The sequence below is a fragment of the Cetorhinus maximus genome, chromosome 5 (genome assembly GCF_964194155.1).
Source record: "Cetorhinus maximus chromosome 5, sCetMax3.hap1.1, whole genome shotgun sequence".
Taxonomy (NCBI): domain Eukaryota; kingdom Metazoa; phylum Chordata; class Chondrichthyes; order Lamniformes; family Cetorhinidae; genus Cetorhinus; species Cetorhinus maximus.
This window is the reverse complement of record NC_135883.1, coordinates 26,008,670-26,023,156: the sequence shown is the minus strand read 5'-3', so window position 1 is coordinate 26,023,156 and position 14,487 is coordinate 26,008,670. Positions and strand designations below refer to the sequence as shown.

The 14,487-nt window shown below is 41.1% G+C and overlaps 1 protein-coding gene across 1 annotated transcript in view; it reads left to right on the top strand.

Moving 5' to 3' along the window:
• greb1 (growth regulating estrogen receptor binding 1) overlaps positions 1–13,624 on the top strand; it is a 351,042-nt gene extending 337,418 nt beyond the window's left edge. Inside the window, exons 32-34 of the mRNA XM_078541600.1 lie at positions 3,120–3,320; positions 6,892–7,030; positions 10,668–13,624. Of these exons, the coding sequence (XP_078397726.1) occupies positions 3,120–3,320; positions 6,892–7,030; positions 10,668–10,831 (504 nt within the window). The 3' untranslated portion in view covers positions 10,832–13,624. The remainder of the gene's footprint in view (positions 1–3,119; positions 3,321–6,891; positions 7,031–10,667) is intronic.
• Positions 13,625–14,487: the final 863 nt, after the last annotated feature.

The following is a 14,487-nucleotide window of genomic DNA, read 5'->3' as shown; positions in this document are numbered from 1 at the left end:
AATTAAATCAATTAAATGAGCTGCCCGTCCAACCTTAAGGTCAGCGGGCAGGCGAAGAGCCCAAGCGGCCTTCGCATTTTTCATGGAACCTCATCCACTGGCGGGATGAGGTTTCATGAAGTGTTTATATTAATGCTCCTTGACATGTCCCAGTTCATGTGACACTGTCACATGAGGGGACATGTCTTAAAATATTTTCAATTCCTTATTTAAATGTTTGAACCGTAAACAAATCTCCTCTGCGCAGGCCCAGACTCAGGGAATCTACCCCACCCACACAGGAAACACTCAGTGCTTCCGGGCGAGCGTCACCCTTCATTGGCCCACCCATGTAAAATGGCGGTACACGCCAGCTCGGGGGCGCCGATCAAGTTCGTGCTTGTTCCCGCTCGCCCCCGCACAACCCCCCCCGATGGGGGGAAAATTCAGCCCGATGTTTCTGAACTTCACCTGGCTAGGTGACACATTTCACCCCCTCTTTTGAAAACAATCTAGACTGGTTTATTTAAAAATGCAAATGTTCCCTTTACACCTATATTTATCTACTTAACATTTCAAACCTAGCTCATCTTCTAATATATCAAAGCCTTCAAACCAGCTGCCTTTAATTCAATTACATCACACAGACATAGACACAAACCCCACTATTACTCTACTTAACAATAAATTCCAATAACATTATGACAATTATTGTATCTTCCCGACACCACTAACAACCTGTACGGTACCATAACCAAGTACTGTAGATTGGAGCAATTGTTCACTCCATCCCCACCCATTGCATTTATTCTGTACGTTATTGTGATGCTACCAAGTAAAACACTACTGCAGAGAGCACTGGGATCACGCACTCCATGATGTTGCGGCTCAGTGAAGTGAAAGTAAAGCACTCCAACCATCCTTATTGCAGGCTTGCCTATAAACGCTCCCAAACTGCATGACTCGTTCAAATGACAACAACAATAACAACTTCTTGCATTTAAATGGACTCTTTAGTGAAATGTTCCAAGCCACTCCAGAGTTGTAATCAGACAAAAATGGATACTGAGCCAAAGAAGTAGATATCAGGAAGGATGACTCGAAGCTTGTTCAAAGAGGTAGGTTTCAAAGGGTCACTTAAAGGAGGACAGGCAAACTGATTTAGGCAGGAAATTCAAGAGTGTGGAGCCTAGGTAGCTGAAGACATGGTTGCCAAAGGTGGAATGAAGAGCCAAACAATGAACAAAAGGTTATGGAGAGTTGTGGGGCTGCTGGAGGTTATGAATTGCTGATGTTTGTCAGGTTTGGCTCTGCGGCTCTCTAGAGTCTGAATAGCAGGATGCAGTTCCACAAACTCCATCTCTACTTTCTCCTGCACACTCATGTCTTGAATTTCATCAATTACTCTTCCTGCAACTATCTGAATCCTCCCTTCTCTGAAAGTAGTGCACCTAGTGGTGTCTGTTACTGTAGGAATGACTGACACTGAGAGCTGGGAGGTGCCAGGTTTAGATTGCTCATTAGACCCTGTCAGAAACCGACAAGAGCTGAGGAGCAGATTTTAGATTGTTGAAATAACTCGAACTTGAAGAAGTAGTTACATGAGCTGATAGTCCTGCGTGTTGTGTTTCATTGAGGAGCTAAAGAATGAAAAGCAAAAGACACTTGCCATCTTTGCTTTGGGGAAGCCCTTTGAACTTCTCCTCTACCATTGTCTCTATTGCTTCCATGCTTGGAATCTCTCATCATGTTAAGTTAACCTGCCCCTCCTTATAGTCTGTATACAATAAATATATGTTTTATATATAGGGAAGAAGAATCTGAACAATTTGTTACACTTAAATATCCAGCCCAGCAGGCACCTTATGTGAGATTGTGAAGACACCTTTAATTGGTAGTATGCTTGTCTCACATAATAAGCCATGTACTTAGTGACATGACAGCAAAACATGATTCCCTTGTAAAAAGCAGACATTTATCCTATGTAAATTATCCTAATATTTGGTAGTGTGTATTTTTCTTCAATGATGCCACCCAAAGTTTTAACTGAAGTTCTGCTATTGTATCTCGCAAGGCAATATTATAGAATAATGCAAAATATAAGCACACTTACTTGGCTGCCTTTGAGACAAATACATCCCCCCCCCCCCCCCCCCACCCCCAGCCGATTGCTCCCAGGTTTGATCTACATGAGAGATGGCAATCATTATTTCAGCTCCTTCCACCAGATTGTTTCAGGATGTTCTTCACTGGAGGGCAATCCTTAGCTCCAGAAAGGACCACCTTTTTATGCAAGGCAAACATTAAACAGGAAAGCTGCTTTGTAGATGGAGAAATTGTGCAGCCTGGACTTCTCCAACACTGGAGGAATAAGGCAGATTTACAATGACCAGGAGCCCTTTAAAAACTGCTCCTGTCAAATATCCTGCCCCTTTTCTCCAGCCATCCCTCCCCACCGCCCCAAAGGCATGCACAGTGCCCATTGAACACTGATCGCATCCAGAAATGACCTTGCATTATAGCATGAGGCCAGCTTTCTGCAATACAGGTATGTGCAGTGCCCACAGAGCATCAGCTCTCAATGCCACACGCTGAAACTGAAGTGGACTTCATAGGTTTTGTCCAGTACTTGTAGGTGCAATGAAGCAGATGGAGTCTGTCCAAACTTACCTCAGTTTACAGCTGTCGGAAGTATAGGGGTCTCTTGGTCAGAATTGGACTGAAATCCAGGTTTCGGATGCAGATACAAGAAAATTACTGCTGATGCTGAAAATCTAAACGGTACATGTTGGAAAAACTCAGCAGGTCTGGCAGCATCAGTGGAGAGAGAAACAGAGTTAATGTTTCAAGTCCAATATGACTTCTTCCATTTTATGTTTTTATTTCAGATGCAGATCATGTGTTAGCCCACTGCACCCCGCAATGCTGTTCATGTTTTTTTCATCATTTCCATTACTTGCTTGACAGCAGAACCTGGATCAATACCACACCAATTCTTTATTTTGGTATCTCATTCAAAGAACAGAATTCCTATTACACTGTCCTTTTTCATGTATATTGTCTAGAAACCTTGTGAAGGAAAAGCACTCAAGCATATTGTTCTTTGATGACAACACTGAATATATTTGTATTTATTTCAGGTCCCAGATGTACCAATGTCCATTTCCCCAGCTCAGTATATCTGTGCTCCAGACAGCAAACATACATTTTTAGCTGCACCAGCCCAATTACTGCTTGAAAAGTATCTGCAGCACACAAGTAACCATCTTTTTCCATTGTCTGTAAGGAACTACAGTCATCCAGTGCTGTCAGTAGACTGTTATCTCAACCTAGGACAAGAGGTATGGTGCGAATATTATAAAATCTATGCACTATCTGTCATTAATAAGTATGATTTGAAAATTCAAATCGGGGGAGGCTCAAGGCTTTTTTTGGTGGGGCCAAGGTGAGCACTCCAGCAGCCAAGAGAGCAAGAGGTAGGTCTCATGGAGGGATTTAAGGAAATGGTTGGTAAAGTGGAAACGAAACCGCAGGTTACCTTTCAAAGTGATCCCGGAGTAGTGGACAGAGGAGATGATCCCTGGTCGAGGAAAATCTGGTGATGCATGCCTAATCCAGCGAAGTACCAATATGCTGAAGCCTGCACCCATTGGACTTGAGGGAGTGAAAATGAGGGCCATATCAGGGTGGGTGAACAACTGGGATGGGAGAGACAAAAAACGGTTGTGGTGAGGGAATGATCGTGAAATTTGATGGCTATAGAAGTGTTGCTGCAAATGATACATACAAACATATGAAATAGGAACAGGAATAGACCATTTAGCCAGCTGAGCCTGCTCCGCCATTCAATAAGATCATGGTTGACCTGTTTGTATTACTAATTCTACGTTCCCATCTACCCCCAATAACCTTTGATCCCCTTGCTTAACAAGAATCTATCTACCTCCGTTTTAAAGATATTCAATGACCCCGCCTCCACCGCCTTCTGAGGCAGACAGTTCCAAAGTTGCACAGCCATCTGGGAGAAAAAATTTCTCCTCCTCTCTAAAAGAGCGCCCCCTAATTTTAAAACAGTGACCCCTAGTTCTGGACTCACCCACAAGAGGAAACACCATTCCCACATCCGTCTCGTCAAGACCATTCAGGATCTTAAATACTTCAATCAAGTCACCCCTCACTCTTCTAAACTCCAGTGGAAACAAGCCCAGTTTGTCTAACCTTTCCTCATAAGACAACCTGCTCATTCCAGGTATCAATCTAGTAAACATCTTCTGAACCGCCTCTAATGCATTAACATCATTTGTTAAATGAGGAGATCAAAACTGCACACAGTATTCAAGGTGTGGTCTCACCAATGCCCTGTATAGCTGAAGCATAGTGCCCTTACTTTTATGTTCAATTCCTCTCGTAATGAAGGATAGCATTCTATTAGCCTTCTTGATAACATGTTGTACCTGCATACTAACATTTTGTAACTCATGCTAGAGAACACCTAGATCCCTCTGCATCTCGGAATTCTGCAGTCATTCTCCATTTAAGTAATACTCTGCTTTTTTATTCTTCCTGCCAAAGTGAACAACTCTACATTGTATCCCATCTGTCAGATTTTTGCCCACTCACTCAACCTATCTATATCTGTCTGCAACCTCCTTATGTCCTCTTCGCAAGACAGTTTCCTACCTATCTTTGTGTCATCTGCAAATTTAGCTACCATGCCCTTGATGCCCTCATCTAAGTCATTGATATAAATTGTAAAAAGTTGAGGCCCCAGCATAGACCCCTGCAGGACTCCGTTCGTTACATCCTGCCAATCAGAAAATGCATTTATGCTGCAGTTGGGCGTATGAAAATGAGTTGTAGGGGATTTTGTGGAGAGTTTATTCCAAGGTAAAACACAGAATAAAGTGGGGTTAGAAGAGGATGGTGAGATGTAGGTGGTGGGGGATACAAGGAAAGAGAGGGCCTTGTCAGTGATGGAGAGCGTGGGAGTAGTGAGATGGCAAGGCTGAAGCTATGGGCCTGAAAATGGGTAGGAGAGTTTATAAAGAGGGTAAGATTTAGGGAGTACAGGAGGATAGTTCAGAGGAAAGAGGGAAAGCAGAGCTGAGATGTACATTGAAATCACCTGATTGGATCACCTGCTGCTTAATGCAGAGGTTGAAGGAGGAAAGGGAGCAGGATACCTTGATTTGGAAACACAGGGTAAGATGAACCAGAAAGTCTTTTAAAAGAGAGGCAGGGGAGGTGAAACAAGGTGAGGGTGGACAGAAGAGAAAAGGGCATTGGGAGGATTGGTAGGAGACACCAAAGTGTGATTGGTGATGAGAGCTACTGTGACAGTTTGGGTGGGACTGATGGTGGAAAGTATAGCAAAGCAGGCAGGCTTCAGTAAGTCACCACCTAAGTGAACTAAGTTTCAGTCAAAGCCGGAATGACAATGCATTAATTCACAATAAGTTTGTTGGTATCTAGGGCCCTGTTTGGGAGTGAACACACATTCTTGAGGGAAATGTGGAGGGGGTGGTGCTTACTGAAAATGTTGGCCTGATCTAAGCAACTGTGGTGGATGGAGTGAGCGGAATGGGAAGGAGGTGGTGAGATTGGCTCCCAGCAGCCATGCTGAATTGGATAGTTGGCGAGCATGGGGCAGTTGGTGCTGTTCCCTGTAAGGAGGCAGTGATGGATGCCTCACTGTGAACCAAGAAAATGCATCATATTGATGCGGCCTTGGAGGTGCCCATTATAAGCATGAACAATATGGCAATATAATCAGCTTGTTTCCCTTCCTAATTCTTGGCTGCAAGAGTGGTGTGTCTTATGAGAGCGATCTGTCCAACCAGTTGGGGTGCAGTCTCCTAATTGCAGTGCACCATTGGCTCTGGTCATGAAGATTTACTCAGCTGAAGGGAGCAATATACGATTAATGCGGTGTGAGTGTGGGTAGGAGGGCACAAGTGGTCGCATGAGATCCTGCTATAAAATGAAATACCATTATCAACACTTGTTTTATCTGAAGTACACATAATTCTTCTGTCTATTTGAGCATCTGCTACTTCAAATCCTACAAAAGTAATATTTAGGATTCTACAGTAAAGTACTTCCAGAAGAACAAGAGATGTTTAACACTGTTTTGTGTCTATGACTACAATAACTGTGCAAAGGAAAACATTTGTCGCAGTATGATCAGATGAACATCTTGTCATCTCAAACTAACTTTACATGGGGCTTTTAGGGATAGGCAATAAATGCTGGCCGAGCCAGTGACACCCACATCCAATGAATGAATAAAAAGAAATGCAGTCTAATTGACGGCCCTTAAAGGGACTGCTGGAGGCTGGCGCCAAAGGAATTCAATTTTTTTTAAAAATTAGCTGAATGTGGAGTGGGGAGGAACAGGAGTGCCTCCCAGCACTACCTTCTCTGGCCACTTCTTCCCAGCACCACCTCCTCTGGCCACTTCTTCCCAGCACCACCTCCTCTGGCCACTTTCTCCCAGCACCACCTCCTCTGGCCACTTCCTTGACTCCTCCATTTTCCTATCTGCATCACTTTCTTTCTAGGGCTAATCTGAGGGCTGCTGCCAGTGATGCAGAGTCAGAAAATTTAAAACTGCCTTTCCTGAGCTGTCTGGGGATGCACAGCCTGGTTTAAATGAGGCTGAAGTGTGAGGCAGGTGTGTCTCAGACTCACCGGTTTGGGCGCAGGCATCGTTCCCTGCTTCTGCAGCCTAGCAAAATCCAATTTCACCCCCAATTTTAATTGGGAAGTGAAAGAAGACATCTGCGGTGTTCAAGATTGCATTTGTTCCTACCTGAAACTTGTTATTTGAATCAATTATTTTATTTTAAAGAATTGAGTGAAAGAATTCAGCACATTGTGACATTTACAATCTCATTCTTTTGAACGTTTCAGATTACCGTTTGCTTTGTGAGTTCACGTCCTCATTCTTTAAATATAAACACCTCTGGCCTTACTTTCAGTGGACTCCTTCTGTATCTCTGTGACTCATTCGTCACATCCAGTATTTTGAAAAGATTCCACTTTCTGAAAGGTAAGGCTGTGTTTTATTAAGCTTTCCTATTCTGGTCTTCATGCTTTGAGAAGTTTGTTCATTTTTTCTCCTTGTGGTTATATTTTTAAACAGACTTTCAGAGATACCGGGGGTCATTTTAATCACAAATTATGAGTGGTTTGGGGTCAGGTGGATGTTAGAATTTTAAATATCTCAAAAGTCACCTCCAGCCCATCCAGTTCCATTTTAATGAAGGGGGGAAATGGAGGGAAGAATGACTCACCCAATCCCAGGAGGCATTTGGTCACTTAAATGTGATATTTGAGGCTGCATGCCTCATATTTAACCTATCTTCCAGGTTTAACTCTAACCAGCTGGGTTTCTCGGTTCTTGCAAAACCTGACAGGTAAAGGAGAGTGAGGATTGCTTCATGGAACAGGCATGTGCCTTTATAGTTTGTTGGCCAGAAAGAGCAGGAGTGCTTCCTCCTGGTCTCCCATGACAACCTGCTCCCTTGCCTGTCATTGGACTCCCCTTCTGTGATTAGATTGACCATCAGCACCTGCCGCTTGTGAGTATCAGAACCCTACCTCCTTCACCCCACAGTTCGGACAGCTCCAGTAACCTAGCTGCAGGCTACATGCCTGAAGACTTGCAAAAATTGCATGGTGGCAGAAACACACGAGCCACAGGGACAGGCTTCAGCAATGCTGTCTCAACAACTGATAAATAACAGATAGCCGTTTGGTAGTACAAAACTTGAGCATTGTTGAAAAAAAGAGTCAAGTTCAAGCGTTTTGCCTTGCATTCATCAGGACACTTGCAAGAATATCAATATAAGGGGCAAACAACAATTTATGCCATATGTGAAGAGAGTGCTGATTGATTGGCAAGTGGTGTTGCCATGGAGAATGTACCACTGATGGTGAATGTCATTTAACTGCTGAGCATTGTTTGAAATTTAAACCAGGCAGCTTGACCCTGTGATCAAGGCATTGCCTTGAGGAATGAGTCAGCGAATGGTTGTCACTCATTTCATTTGGCTGAAACAGGTGCACTGTGTGTACATGTTCTTTCTGTCTGCGAAGAACAGGGTCCTGTGTATTAACATATGTAGCTCCCGGTACACACACACATGCCACACTGCTACCCTGACAGACAATCTTAAATTGGCTGTCAGCATAATTCTTAGCACATGGAGGATTGTTTAGCAAAAGACTGTACCCAACCATCCCATGCTTGCAAAACTCAAAACAGGGTCAACATTAGGTGTGATTCTGCGATTGGACAACAATTGCTAAATAATCCTCCATGTGCTAAGAATTATGCTGCAAATTGAAATGTACGTTCAAAACAGTTGTCATTAAAATCTGTAATATCATAATTACACGTCTTGACAACAGGAATCAGCTGACACAGATATTCTGCAAGTAAAAATGATGCAAATGCATGAATCTTAGGGATTCGTATTTTGTGCTGATTCTTTTGCAGAAGGATACAGAATGTTGAGGTGCAACTGTAGCAGGTCTTCTGTTCCTGATCTAAACATAAGATGTGGCTTACAGTTATTGTATTGCAAAAATTCACAATCCAGATATATTTCATTAATGCTGTTATCGACTAGTTTGCCCTCATGGTGTCTTTTAATAGCAGTGAGGAAATAGAAAAAAAAACAAATGCTATTACCAAATAAATATATAGGTTTATGGGTTACACAATTTAAAGCAAGTACCCATAAATTCATTAGTTTTAGACTTGCTTTCTGCCCTACCTTAACTCACGTTGTCAAAGGTACATAGAGTACCAGTAGGTTTACCTGATTGTACTCATTGAGTAGGTTTACCTGATTGTACTCATTGAGTAGGTTTACCTGATGGTACTCATTGAGTAGGTTTACCTGATTGTACTCATTGAGTAGGTTTACCTGATGGTACTCATTGAGTAGGTTTACCTGATGGTACTCATTGAGTAGGTTTACCTGATGGTACTCATTGAGTAGGTTTACCTGATGGTACTCATTGAGTAGGGTTACCTGATTGTACTCATTGAGTAGGGTTACCTGATTGTACTCATGCAACCAAGTCACAAGTGAATTATGATTAATGTCCGAGTGGAACATTGATCATACGTGAGCATTAATTCAGTAAAGTTATTTGAAAAAGAGGTTAGAAGTAGTTTAAAATTGCACTAAAATCCTTTTGAGGATTTAATTCTCATAAAGCTAGAATTGATGTGCACTCAAACTGAATCAAACAGATTAATTTATATATTTAGTTAAGCTTTCAAAGGAATTGTATAGAGTGGTGATATAATCTGACATTGTCACATGTGGCATAAAGTACATCCTTCCTTTGCTTAGGAATCTGAAGTCAATTGTAACACCTTTTAGTGCATTAGCTGAGACTAGCTAGCTTAGACAAAACAAAAAATGCTGGAAAAATTCAGCAGGTCTGACAGCATCTGTGGAGAGAGAAAGGGCTGAATTTTTTGCCTACCAGGCGGGCGGGCCCAACCCAATCTCCAGTGGGCGGGGAGCCGATCCCTGCCGGAGAAGCGGGCACTGCCGCCATTTTAAGTGGGCGGGCCAATTAAGGCCTGCCCAGCGTGACGTCCGACGGGAAGCGCTATGCACTTCCTGTGCGGGCGGGGGGATTCCCCAAAAGCGAGAGTACGCTCTTTCACGCATGCGCACGATAGAGCGCACATCTCCCTGAGGCTAAGTGCTGCCTCAGGGAGATCGCTGAAAGGTTTTCAAACTTTAAAAATAGAAAAATAAAAAAATCATTAACATGACCCCCTCATGCGACAATGTCACACGAGATGGGACATGTTAATAAAGTGCACAAAAACTTTAATAAACTTTTTTAAAACCGACATGAAACCTCATCCCGCCGGTGGATGAGGTTTCATGTTTTTTCAGAAGCCCACCAGGGCTCCTGGTCTGCCCGCCAGCCTTAAGGTTGGACGGGCAGGTCCTTTAATTGTTTTAACTATCCTGTCAATGGCCTCAATTGGCCATTGACAGGTTGGCGGGCGGACAGCTGATCGTGCTGTGCCCCCGCCTTCTTGAAGGTTTAAATGGGGCGGAATGATGTTAGGGATTGCCCCCGACGTCATCCCGCGTCATTTTCACATCGGCGAGCGGACCCCACCCCCTTCTCACGGATGGAAAAATTCAGCCCAAAGAGTTGATATTTCGAGTCCGTATGACCCTTCTTCAGAGCTATCTTAGAACAGTCTAGGGTTAAATACAAGATCTTTAGGTCTCTGGCTGAGTCCCAATACATGTTACCTTGCGCAACAAAGGGGCATACTAATGACAATAGTGTTTTTCTCATGTATGGATAAATAGGATTTTAATAGAGATCATTATTGGTAATGAGGTCTAATAATAGAATAATAAAAATGCACCCCTTGAACATAATTTGTAATACTTAGATGCAAGAAATGTTTCATTTTATTAAGATAGCACAAGTTTAAAATCATGAAATGTTGTGTTGTCTTTGAAAGAATGTATCGCTATATAGTGCATAATGTTTTGCATTTCTTGAAGCTTTTTAAATATGTTTAATTCTCCTGTGCCTTTGTAATAGACACCACCTTGGGCAATGATTTTTTTAAACCAATATGTTTTTAAAATATTGCCGATATTGACTTTACAAATTCATTTGTTTAGGTGCCACGTTGTGTGTAATTTGTCAAGACCGTAGCTCTCTTCGCCAGACTGTTGTAAGACTGGAGCTGGAAGATGAGTGGCAGTTCAGGTTAAGAGATGAATTCCAGACAGCTAACTCCCAAGAGGACAAGCCACTCTTTTTTCTGACTGGACGACATGTCTAAGGCATGAAAATTTCCCAGTAACACACAGACTGCAAAAATGAGCACTCCATAAGTACACAGAATTTTCTTTGAGCCATGAGCATTTTAAAATGTTGAAAACAGTGTTTAAAAAAACTGAATAGAATGGTACCAAATTAATCAAATGTAAAAAACTGATATGCACCAAGAACAAGTTCCAGTAAACATTCATCAATTTTATGCACTGCCTTAACATATATTTTAAAAATAGAATTTTTGAAGTATCTTTACTTGCCTGAATAATAGGCAGAAGTGTAAGCGTTAATGTTTTGTGTAGTTTAGAGTAAATGATTTTGTAATTGATCCATTTTGAAATGTCCTGGTTTGCATCACTCTCTGCTGTTTTGAAAGGAATCAGGAAATGTGCCCTCCTCACTAGATACTATGGTAGTTGGTGGAAAATCTGCACTTTAGAACCTTTAACTGTGAGAAGTATAATGAGGGACTGAACTCAAGGAACCCTTGCAGGTAATGGATTGATTCATAATCAGGCATGATGAAACTGCTGACGTGGTGAATAGCAATGGCCTTTAAACCCTTCAAGGGCTGAAGGACCTTTCCTGTTTCCAAAACCTAAGTCTTTCTTTTGGATTAAAAATGAAGGTTATATAAAACTTTTCAGAAGTTTATATGCGCTGGCATATTTGATTAATCCATTACATCTTGTTTTCATGGTCCTTTAATGGTTATACATTGACACATTGAGTCTGCTGGCATATTTTTGCATACATAGAAGATATTGTGTGCCAGTGACTCAATATTGGCCATAGATTGCGGCTATCAGCCAAGGAGGATGGAGTATAGAATTATTCCTTAAAATTGCTGGGTGTGGGGGCGGGGAAGAGATTGCACGGTTGGAATCATATCTCCAATTGTTCCTGTTTGTTTGTTTTTTTAATTTTCCACGATCCCAGTTCAGCCAATGAGATTTGGATGACTCAAAACCAAAGCCTAAATCGGTCAACACGTTTTCCCCAAGTAGAATTAACATAAAAAGTGCTAAACGTTGCTTTTTTTTTACTGCAGCGGATTAATATTGACAACATTTGGGAAGTCCTGAAAAATGAAAATAAAGTACTCACACTAGAAGCTGACAATAAGATTTTCCGATACATAGATATTGGGGAAAGTTGAAAATAAAGCAAATGACTGAAATATATTTTTCAAGGTAAAGCGTTAAATCATTATTTAAGAACATGTTGCATAATTTCTTGTGTGCAATTTTCTAATTGCCTGAAGGGCAACTTGTACGCACATCAAATGCTTTCTGAGATTTGTATGCAAGATTTAAATATCAATTTTCACCTCAACATTGGAAGAACTAATGTCATGCCATAGAGGGTGAACATATTTTTATCTTATTTTATATCCAAGCCAGTAATTATCAGAACATTAAAGTACATGCTGAGGAGTATAAATACTAATTGCTACTGAATGATAAGATGGTCTGTATTGCTCAAAGGGCAACTTAATGCATAAAATAAAAGGACAAATAGAAATCCAGATTTTAACCCTGCAGTCTGAGTGGAACAGGGCAGGCAAGTGGTTAAAATAGCTGTAGAGTATTTACCTCTGTGTGACAGGTTGTCGCCATTTTAATGTCACACTTTTTGGAAGTGGCTAAGGTACCCACCATAAGTAGGCGGGGGCCTTGTGACGATGTTAAAATTGAGGCATTGTGATGGAATTTGGACCCCCAGTGCAATTTTTAACTAAATTGTGTCTGTCTCAGCCAGCACTGGACCTGCGAGTAAAACGTGCCAGAAAGCAGATCTGGGACAAGAAGTGACCCAGAACATTAAGTTTTTTTTTTGTTTCCTTCTGGGGACAGAAAGGGCAGGAGTGCTCCTCTGAGCTCCAAATGGAAACCTTTGGCCTCTCTTGCCTGGGCCTTTCCTCCCTCTCCCTGACTTTGATGTCATTTAGTGGCTTCTCATGCTTGAACTCTCGTGAAATGACAGTTGTCCTTGAATGTTTAGATCTCCAGTGTATTTCTCCAGCTTCTGCAATCCTTTGCATTCCATGCCATTTGACTGCATTTTAACCACTTACACCTTTGATTCTAAAGAATTATGAAGTATTGTATCTGCCAAATCTCTGTGAAGAACTTGAACAGAACTACTGTAACAGCACTCAATGGAATTTCTATGCGACAATATTTCAGTTTTGTTTGACATCACCCCGCTGGCTTAGAAATCTCTACATGCCACACATTTGAAGTAGAAATATAAATGCTGGCTAGTGCTGGATAGTAGTCAGGAGTAAGAATGCCAGCTGATTTTTGCATCTCCCTCAACCAGACCATAAGGCCAATCATAGTATCCATAACATCACCTTAGATGAGTTAAGCTAACAGCACAATTTGGAAATCAAAGCTGGGACTGTTCTGGTCTCTGTGGCTTACTGCCTTCAGGCCAACAAATAGCTGGTCTTGTTTCCACCAATAAAACTTCTTTAATTAACTGAATGGATAAATATTGTATGGACCTGTATCGGAATGTAAATATCCTGCTAAAACAATTTTTTATTTACTTAATTTAACAATATGACAGGTAAACACACAACAATGTTCAGACAGAATTCTATGATTCCCAAGTGGCCGTTGCGATGCACAATTCCAGTGGTGACTAGACATGATTTACTTCACTTAAATTAGATCTGACAGTGCCCGTGGGGTAAACACTAATATTTTGCCATAACAATGCAAAAGCAGTTTGGTTTACATTTTCAGAACCATAATAAATAACGTAAATAAAAATAAGATTTACTTTCTTTTTTAAAAAAAAGTGAGCATTTGAAGATTGGAAAGTCAACTAATATGGCTGTGAAGGAGACAGTTTAAAGCTTTTGCTTACCTCATCAAGCCCAATATCTATGGACTTGAAGATATTTCACAGAAAATACTGAATTCTTAGAACTTTTACTGTCAGGGTCTACAAGACATTTTAAACATTGCAATTTGTCAAATCATTAACTTTTACAGATTATTTTCCTATTTTATTTATAAGTTTACACACCTTTCCAAGTGCAGTGTTAAAGATAAAATTACACCATGAAGACTTTCTGCTGATAATGCTGAAGTTTGTATATGTGTTTTTTTTTGCCCTGTTGACCAGCATAAAAGCCTAAAATAAACAAATGTTCCTTTAGATGTGCGTGGGATTTCTCAAGCAGATGCTGCCAGGGTGGCTGAGTATTTCCAGTTTTTTTAATTTTTATTTCAGATTTCCAGCATCTGCAGTATTTTGCTTTTGGGGAGTGGTAAGAGCATGATTTATGAAGCCTAATGCCTCAACACCTGGTACTTATAGCATTAAATAAAAAAGCACTTCAATGTACAGAAAGGAAAAGAATCATTGCTTTCAAAATCAAGAGCCTTTAAAATATAGGATAAGATTTGACAGTCGAAACACTCACATTCACAAGTTTACATTGACACCACTCTCAAAAACAAGCGCTAGTGTGTTTTCCCCTGCTTAGTGGGTCACAACATTTATTTTTGAAATGAATTGAATACTCCAATGTCTAACTTTATCAATAGGAAAACCCATTCAAAATAAAACATTTACCTGCAATACCAGTGATGCCTGTAGATGTTGCTGTGATTGGCACTTAGTGTACTAAAATCCTGTCATGCA